General features: G+C 34.2%; 1 protein-coding gene across 1 annotated transcript; it reads right to left on the reverse strand.

Annotated features, from left to right (window-relative positions):
• Positions 1-7,884: 7,884 nt before the first annotated feature.
• Positions 7,885-9,684, reverse strand: LOC110732084. The gene is made up of 4 exons (XM_021911997.1): positions 9,496-9,684; positions 8,907-9,389; positions 8,672-8,765; positions 7,885-8,171 (listed from the first exon to the last, which is right to left on the reverse strand). The coding sequence occupies exons 1-4, from the start codon at positions 9,682-9,684 to the stop codon at positions 7,885-7,887; spliced, it is 1,053 nt and encodes a 350-aa protein (XP_021767689.1).
• Positions 9,685-10,139: the final 455 nt, after the last annotated feature.

Genomic DNA, 10,139 nt, shown 5'->3' on the forward strand with positions numbered 1-10,139 from the left:
AAAAGTTTGGGCTAAAATTAAATAATAAATTTGGGCAGAAATTAAAACTATGCTTTTACCAAACATCAAGACTAATCCATGGACCGTTCAAAAATACGAATTTAATCAAATACGATTTTTTTTAAGTACTCTCGGGATTAAATACCGAACCCGACCAATAGTGGCGGTGAAAGGTTGTTCATCATCGGGTTTGGTTTTGGGAGACATTTTTAGGTGTCTACAGTTAGCATAATAATAATAATTAAGGAAATTAAGAAAAGATTGAAGATAATACCTTGAGCTACATGTAGCAATTTTTTGGATAACCTCTTTGGTTTATCAAGGATGAAAATATGATCACTCCTTAGTTAAAATGAAATTAAAGAGTCTAAGTAATTTTTTTTGGAATTTTGAGATATTAAAAGAAATTGATGCAAAAATAAAGCTAAAGAACTTTTTTTTATTTTTTTTTATTATAGAAAATAATCTTGAAAAATAAAACTAAATCTTAAGAAATAAACTTTTTTTTTTTTGGTTTTAAGATAGAATAGGAATACTTAAGCAATTAAACTAATATTTTTAACAAATATAATAATAATAACAATACTTGAACTTGAAATATTTTTGTTTTTTTATAGGAATTAAAGATAATAAAAATACTTAAATAAAAATAGCAACTTAATTATAAGATGCTTTTTAATAAGCTAATAACTTAATAATAAAGCTAAATTAGAGAGATTTTAACTAAAACAAAGATTAGAGGAGAATTTTAGAGTGAATTTTTAGAGAGAGAAATTGTAAGAATTTTGGTGTGTTTAAAACTTGAGAATTAGGGGGGTATTTATAGGAAAATAAAGGGGTTAATTTGTAAATAAAAGAAAGTAAATAAATTAAAATTCAAGGGTTATTTTGGTAAATATCAAGATTTTGGTAACAATGAGAATCTTGATATTAAATTTTATTGTTTTACATGTAACAAACTTGCTAATCTGTTTTGCAACGCTTAAACTGATAAAATAAAGAAAACCGTAATAAAATCAACTCTAATATTCACATAATAAAAAGGTTCTAAAATGCCTTGGTATGTAAAAAAAATATATGACCAAGTCGTGTCATAACTCAAAAAAATATTACTCGCATGGTATACAATAAAAGAGTACCTATACTTAATTAGTGACTATTATACTCATCAAGGTGTTAAAACAACACTTATACAATAAAAAAAAAAAAAAGTCAGCTCTGAGATGTCAACTCTAAAAGATACACAAAGAAATTAGGTTACAATACTAATAGGGTTGGACAAAAATAATTTCAGAGTAAGTAAAAATAAATAAATAAATAAATAACCCCTGCCCACATTAGATAGTACATATAAATTTACCTAAGAATATCAGAACATACGACAAAACCTTATACATACGAGCATTTCAAATAATAACCTTTACTAAAAAAAGTAGATCATTTAAAGTCATAAGATTGACATGGTCAACGTGAAAATATATCATACAATATTAAGTCATACAACATAAATTTAAGGTGGTCAAGAGTAAAATATATTCCCTTGACCGAATGACCTTAAAAAAAAGGTGAACTCTTTTCCTACTTTACTCTACTAAAACACAAATTTATATTTATAATAGTCGTGAAAAACAAAGACAAAAGATACAAAACTAGATCAAAACAACAGAAAAACAAATAAAACGGAAGCTAAATTCACGTCGGCAAAGTGAATTATCATAACATAAATTACTATTTGGAATAGTGCCAAATAGTGTTTGCATAGTGTTTTGAATAGTAAAATGCAATATATGACGCGTATGAAATCCAGCTGTCCCAATTAGCGTCGGATAAATATTGATACAATTGGTCCAAATTGAAATTTATTGGATACAATATTAACCACGGGGAATAAAAAAAAGGTAACGTTAATTCACTATAGACAATTGCTTATCAAAATTGAAGAAGGAATACACAAACTAGACTGAAATATACAACATAAATAATAATAATAAGAAAAATAAATAAAATAAAATAAAAAGATGTCAGTACCTTCCATGAAATCATGCATGAACTTCCAACAACAACAACACAAAAAAAGAAAAAAAAAGAATGTAACTGTAGGGAATAGTTTCAAGCCTTTAAAAATCCCACTAACTTGAACCCCACTGTGATCATACACTAAAGTACGGTGACGTCCAAAAGTGAAGAAGATAAAGCAAAAGAGTCGCCAACAAGTTTTTAAGGAACTTGTAAACCATTCACGAGGTGAAGGTTACACCCCTTAACGATCCAAGAGATCGTCAACTCCATAAGGTCATGAACCAAATAAGGGTTCGGGGATGATGGTACAAATCCAACCTAAAAGAGATTGGACCTTCCCTAATAATAGGCCTCTACTTTATTCTGCTCGTATTCATGTGCGCTTTCTGACTAACATACAATCAATAGGATTAACCCTAAACCTGTTTAATCTATGTTGGTTGAATTTAATGCACAAATAAACTATTATTGGCGATCACTTGAATTTATAATCACAATAACCCTAACAAGATTATTAAATATCTTATTAATCGTGGTTGCAAATACCAATTCCCTTTAACATGCAATAAAAGGTGATCAAGCAATAACAATATAAAATAATATGCATATCAAGCAACATAATCAAAAATAAATAATAATTGATCATAATAAATATAAATATTAGGAAGAACATAGGAAGCATCGTACTTTTAAGCATACTTAATATTAAAGATACCCTAGACATGATACTAGGAATCAAAATAACAATCTAAGCATGATAGCTACATCATAAATCAATTAAACCATCAAAGTACTTACTTGGATGCCTCGTACCTCTTTCTAATAACAAAATACATACATTAGTAACTTCAAGGATAATAATAAATCAGAGCAATTAAATTAAATAATTGAAAGAGAGATTTGGGACCAAACCCTCAGAAATTAAAACCTTTCACGTCTAGGGCGAAGGCAACTTCGAATATGGCTAGGTGTTTCTAGATCTTGTGAATGCGGAATTTTGTATGAAAAAGTAAAGTTTAGAAAAGAATGCTAAAGGATTAATGTTATTGAAAATTGATGAATGAATGATGAAGATGAATGAAGAGAGTTGAAGAATAATTAATGAAGTGATTGTTGATGATTGATGATTGTAGATGATGAATGAAACGGAGTTTTTTTATACGATATTTATAGAGAAAATCATCCAAAAAAGATAATTTATAAAAACAGAGTCTGAAGACCACAAAACTAACTTGGCGCCAGCCCTGGCTCATTGGCGCCAGGACCAGTGGCTAGGTCCAGGCGCCAATGGCTGGCGTATGGCGCCAATCCTGATTCCAGGCGCCAAGGCCTGGGGTTGGACGCCAATTTGGATTTCAACGTGTTTTCGAAAATCTGATAAATTTCCCGTATTGGAAGATAAAATAATATAATTTCAATCGAAAATGCTATTTGATCTTAATTAAAACTCTGAAGAATCCTAATTGAATTAAGAATGATAAGTCCTTCTAGAATGTTCTAGAAGACCAAAACCATTCCTAATTACATTAGTAATGATAAATCATATTAGGCCCTCCCCTAGATCATTGGGCCGTACTTAAAACTCAAACCGGGCCCAGTTTAGTAAATTGGCCATAACTTCCTCAATATTCATCGGAATTGGGCTTATAATATATCGTTGGAAAGGTCTTTGCAAGCCCCATCCAACTACACCACTATTAGACCCATGTCATGGACCAACCAAACTGGATTGGCTGTTTTCTTAAAATAAAGTTTTCAAAAACAGAGAGAAGAGAAAAGAAAAGAAAAGAAATAAAACTTTCCGCAACACTAGACCTTTCCACACTTTCGTTTCATTCGATTATGATTCGACGTGAAAGGTACTCATCACTGGGTTTGGTTTTGGGGAGACACAAATGGGTGTCTACAGTAACGAATGAAATTAGGGGAGCAAGATCCTAAAAACTAGCTTCACAATAGTGGAGTGTAACTGATTGTTAAAAACCACTACTTTTGCTCCATATTCATTCCCATTTCACGAATTGATACAAACTTCAAGCATTCCTATCTTCTGCCACTCCATGAATTCATATGCTTTACAGTTCGTATTATACCCCAACAAGTAACAATAATATACTGTGCTTCCTTATATATCCCTGTCATTATCAGCCTGTTTTACTCCTATCCACACAATACTGAATTATCCTTAGATAAATATCGATGGGTTTGGTCTGAACTTAAATCTATTGGATCAAGTATTAACTACGGAACAAAAAGACAAGGACATTATAACAAACGTACATAAAAGGAGGTCCCTTTAGCACTACAACATATAGTACCCATTTAGGTGTGGGAGTGTTTGTCATTTCCCTATATTGGCTAGACATGAGTCTTTAAAGTAGTGGACTTTATAGCTTATGTAAACTGGTCATATAATAGGGTAGGGCACAAATCACAAAAAATTACTAGATAAAATAAAAAAGTACTCTAACAGTCTAAGTGAACATATTAATATACTTACTATATTCTAAAGGGTTAAACGATACTTACTTATAAGGAAAATGACATATTCCCCTGGCGAGACAAAAAATATTGTATTTTATACAATACGATTATTATACATATACGTACAAAAATACGGTCTAGAATACTTATTTTTTACTATAAAAAGAAATTACCCTTATCCAAAATCTCCACTCACCACTTAATTCTTATCTTCTTCCATCTCCCTCCTTACACGAAAAAATCAAATAAAAACCACCATTAAACTCAACCACCATGTTTCAAGAAAACCAAGAAGATCAGCCTGTCTTTACATTTGAGGAAGACATGAGAATGATAAGGGTGTATTTCATGTACATTGTGGGGCTAGTGGTCCTCCTAATGGCCATATTAATTTACTTGTTAATCCATAAGTAAAAACCCGAAAATTACTTCGGTGGAGCAGGGTAGAAATGCATGTAGTGTCAGTTGTACTTCAATATTTTGTAATTTAGTAGTTTAGAAGTACAAATTATAACATGGTATTTTGGGAATTATGAATAAAAATCATTATTATTACTCATTTTCTTTATTTTAAATAATAAAACGAGCGTCATTAAGTTTATAAAAATAATTAGCAAAATAATAATAATTATTTGCAAAGAAAACGATAAATATAATAATAAAAGATAATTAATAATGATAATTACAAAGGTAAGATCAAAAGTTGGTGTCTACAGATTGCCCCACATTGATTGAGTTTAAATAAAATGATAATAACTGTTTGAGAAAAGACACAAAATTTTGATGTTAAAAAAAAAGAGAGAGAAAGAAATCCTAATTGATCTTCATTTAAACATTGGCCTGAGTGCAGTTGAAAAACTGGCTACAAAATAGAGTGAAATTCTCACTCAATTACAACACAAATGTTGGCTTGGGTGCAGTTGAAAAACTGGCTGAAAAATAGAGTGAAATTCTCACTCAATTACAACACAAATGTTGGCTTAGGTGCAGTTGAAAAACTGGCTGAAAGAAAAAAAAATAGAGTGAAATTCTCACTCATTTGCAACACAAATGTTGGCTTAGGTGCAGTTGAAAAACTGGCTGAAAGAAAAAAAAAGAGTGAAATTCTCACTCAGTTGCAACACAAATGTTGGCTTGGGTGTAGTTGAAAAACTGGTTTAACCTTGCAGAAGATTAAAACTCTGATTTGCACGAGCTTGAAGAAAAATAACAATCATTCTTGAAAAAAAAAACACAGTTTATGGATTTCGGATGCAAAAGCAGCAGGTGGTTATACTTAGTTTTCGGAAAAGTAAACTCCTTCGGCCTTTTCTCCCTGGCTCTATTACCACCACCACCCCTATAAAAAAAAGTGGTATTCATTCTTTTCTACACCAAATCAACTCCCTTATTCTTCATTCAAGCTTCTCATGTCTTATTTATTCTCTCCTCAAATTTCTAAGAAAAAATGAATGCCATGTTTTAAGAATTCAATAAAATCAGTGGAGCTAGAAAGCTCCAACTACAAGGGGTGATAGAAAACATTTCTCCACCTCTTCTTTCCCCTTATACAAGTGTCTTTACTAGAACCATCACCCCTCTCCTAATTATTCAACCTCGGTATGATATGATTCATGCGGCTGTTGAATTTTAAGAAAAAGAACGCCATGTTTTTCGCTTTGGAGAGACGGAAATGACTCCTCTTCTAGAAGAAGTGGAGGGTTTACTTGGCCTTCATAAAGAAGGTCGTGTGATTACACCTGCTGACCCAAGGGCAACTAATGCGGTTATGAGGGATTTGCTAGGTATACCATTAAATATGGAAAGTAATTATCGCCTGCTTGACATTTTAATTTTAGAGAACTTCCTTGAAAACTTCTCTTTATCTCATTGGGAATTTGCCAACAATGAGGACTTCAAAAAGAGCCAAGAAAGAGCTTGCATCCTTTTATTGCTTGGCCTTGTTTTACTCAAGGAATCATTATTTTCCTGTCATGTTCGTTGCCTTTTTTTGTCGTCACGGATTGATTCAGGGAACCGTTTAGGGCCTCTTATCCTAGGGGAACTTATGATGGGGCTTGACCATCTGAAACAAAATCCAGGTGGTTTTGTTAAAGGGTGTCCAATTGTGCTTCAACTTTGGTTATGCGAGAAATTCAAGCTGTTTAGACCACCTTTTCGAACTCCTTACCAAACCCGACATATTCGGGAGAGAGGCTTTTTTCCTATATTTCGTCAATGTTGCAATCATGGTGGATGGGCAGACGTCTTTGCCGTAGCTGATGTGGAATGGATCATTTCATTTCTCAACATAAATTCCGTAACAATTAGCACAAGCAGGCGCAGAGGTGTTCAACTTCCAAGATTGTGTCGCGTCTTATTCTATCTTCCTTGGAGATGCTTGAGACAAGCGGGCCAACTCCAACGACTCCTAGAGCTCCATGAGCTCCCATTGGTACCTTGTACCACTTATGAAATTGGTAGTGTGGAAGCTCTTAGGGCGTCATCTCGTGTATGGAAATTTGCACGAATGCTTCCAGCACTTTCAGTCCTCGAAGATGATGTTCCAACCGCGTCCTATACAACATGGTTGTTGGAGGACCTCGAGGGTGATGCTTGAATAAATCCTTAGAGGGATTTCGTTATTTGTACTTCATAATTTGTATTTTGTGTTTCCCTTGCTTATGTATTTTCAATTCCAAAAGAAGAAATCGTATCCGAAGGCATTGGTCTCTTGGGTATGGTGTATGTGGTTGTTGTTTCCATGGTTAAAAATGGATGTAATCTCGCCAAAAACCGAGAGAGTTTGTGTTATGATCAAATAATAATAAAAAAATGAATGTTTGTTGTAATCATATTTTGTTAAGTATTGCCTTGATCATGATCTTTTAATAATAATGAATATTTCTACATGACCCTTAAGCATGCAATGCAAACATGCATGAAATCTAAAATTTAACATGATACACATAACTATCTAGAGCTAGTAAGAGATTCACGTTTTTTTTTTTTTTTTTTTTTTGCGAATCCCATAAATACAACACCGTACTAATCAAGCATAATACTTTTTTAACTGATCAAGGTTGGTGAAATGAACAAATTCATTTCCATCAAGATCCATCAATTTTACTGCTCCTGCTGGTGTAAGATGTTTGACCAGGAAGGGACCAGACCAGTTGGGCTTGAACTTTCCACGTGGATCATGAATCGGTGCTCGATTTTCCTTAAGTACCAAATCTCCCTCTTGGATCCTTTCCCTGACCTTTTTATTAAAAACCCGAGCAATGCGTCTTTGATAAATTTGAATGTTGTGAAGGGCTTGTAACCTTTGTTCACTTGCCAAAGAAAGTTCATCATATCGTTCTTTAAACCATTGTTCTTCAGATATCTCTCTTTCATTCATTATGCGAAGCGAAGCGATTGAATCTCCGTTTCGATTGGAAGAAGCGGATCCATTCCATATACCAAAGAATATGGAGTAGTCCCAGTTGGTGTTCGAATGGAAATTCTGTATCCCCAAAGTGCGTAGGGAAGTTTATCGGGCCATTCTCGAGCCCTATCTGTCATCTTGGCGATTATCGTCTTGATGATTTTGTTAGCTGCTTCAACATCTCCATTGGTTTGAGGACGATATGGTGATGATTGGTGATGTCTAATTTTGTACTTCTCAAGGGTTTCTTTGAGATGGCCTTCAAATTGCGAACCATTGTCGGAAATAATTTCAAAAGGTACCCCATACCAACATATAATGTTATTGATTACAAATTTTGAAACTTTTTTTGCCCCTAGTTTCGAATATGATGATGCCTCCACCCATTTTTCGAAAAATAATCGACAGCAACGAATATATATTTATGCCCGTTCGAAGCTTTCGGATGTATTTGCCCAATGATATCTATGCCCCAGCTGGAAAAAGGCCATGGAGAAGTAAAATTATTCAAGCTAACTGGCGGCATATGATTAAGGTTTGCAAATAGCTGACATTTTTTGCATGTTCGTACGAAATGGATGCAATCACTTTCCAAAGTGGTCCAATAATACCCTGCTCGTAGAATCTTCCGAGCAAGCATTCGTCCATTCATGTGAGGCCCATATTCTCCCCCATGTACCTCTTCCATGATCCTTTGTGTCTGCTCCCCATCGATGCATAATTGCAAATTTCCATCGAAACCCTTATGATAAAACAAACCTTTCAATATTGTGAAATGAGAAGCTAGCCTTCGAATAGCCAATTGATCCTTCTTGTGACTTCCTTCAGGATATTCTCCATCGATTAAATACTTCTAAACATCAGTATACCAAGTATCCTCATCATCTTCTTGGGTTAATAAAGCAATTGTTGGTTTAAAATTAACCACTGGAATTTCTTTTTCTACAATTGTTACCGACTGTACCTTCACATCATCGTCCCAAGTTTAATTTACCGCCAGATTTGCCAAAGCATCGGTGAAACTGTTTTGTTCGCGAGGGAGATGTTTGAACTCTATTTCTTCAAAGAATGGGATAAATTGTTGAAGATACTCCGTGTACATTTGCAACCTTTCGTCCAGAACTTTCCAAGCTCCAATAGTCTGGGAAATTATGAGATAAGAATCACCGTATACTATGAGATTTTTTGCACCAGCTGCTAATGCCGCTTTGATTCCATAGATGCAGGCTTCATATTTAGCCGTGTTATTCGTCGTTGGGAAACTAAGCTTCACAGCGAAGGGAATATGTACTCCATATGGATCGATCAATAATACTCCTGCACCATTGCCCCTTCTATTTGAGGCTCCATCGAAATACATCTTCCATTGTGACGTACTAAGACAGAAAATATGTTCATTTGGAAAATCATCATCAAATTCATCACCCGATATAGGTCCATCAGCCAAAGCTTCAGATATAGCCCTCCCTTTGACAGACTTTTGATTCACACATTGAATGTCAAATTCTGAAAATATCGCATGCCACCTTGCTATTCTTTCACTCAAGATTGGCTTCTAAAAAATGTACTTAATTGGATCTAACCTCAAAAATCAGATAAGTAGTATGTGCTTGCAAATGATGTCGAAGCTTCTTTGTTGCGTAAATAAGGGCAATGCAAGCTCTTTCTAAAGGAGTGTATCTAGTTTCATACTCAAGGAACTTTTTATTGAGGTAGTAGATAGCTATATCCTTCCTTGTACCCTCTTGGTATTGTGCCAAAAGAGCTCCCATGGCTGTTTCCGTAATAGTAGGATATAATATCAAGGGCTGCCCCGGTTTCGGCGGCATTAAAACCGGAGGATTGGAGAGGTATTCTTTCATTGAATCAAATGAGGCTTGACATTCGTCATTCCATTTTGTAGGAAAATTTTTCTTAAGTAACTTGAATATAGGTTCACACGGGGTTGTCAATTGCGATATGAACCTACTAATATATTGAATTCTACCAAGAAATCCCCGAATCTCCTTTTCCTTACTTGGCGGAGGAAGCTCTTGTATGGCCTTTACCTTGTCGGAATCAACCTTAATTCCGTCTTGACTTACGACGAAGCCTAGAAGTTTTCCCGAAGTTACTCCAAATACACATTTCTGAGGATTCAATCTCAGACTGTATTTCCTAATTCTATCGAAGAATGATTTTAAAGCATAAGGTGCATCTCACGATCATGACTTTTGACAATCATGTC

The sequence above is a fragment of the Chenopodium quinoa genome, unplaced genomic scaffold (genome assembly GCF_001683475.1).
Source record: "Chenopodium quinoa cultivar QQ74 unplaced genomic scaffold, ASM168347v1, whole genome shotgun sequence".
Lineage (NCBI taxonomy): Eukaryota > Viridiplantae > Streptophyta > Magnoliopsida > Caryophyllales > Amaranthaceae > Chenopodium > Chenopodium quinoa.

Bases quoted from the DNA above. Each gene is read 5' to 3' on its own strand.
- LOC110732084 (XM_021911997.1), bottom strand. From the start codon at position 9,684: ATGGGAGCTCTTTTGGCACAATACCAAGAGGGTACAAGGAAGGATATA. The intron at 8,766-8,906 runs GTAAATTAAACT...ACTGATGTTTAG, and splicing joins ATGCTTTGGCAAATCTGGCG to AAGTATTTAATCGATGGAGA. The intron at 8,172-8,671 runs GTTTGTTTTATC...CGCAATTTGAAG, and splicing joins TCATTTCACAATATTGAAAG to GCCATCTCAAAGAAACCCTT.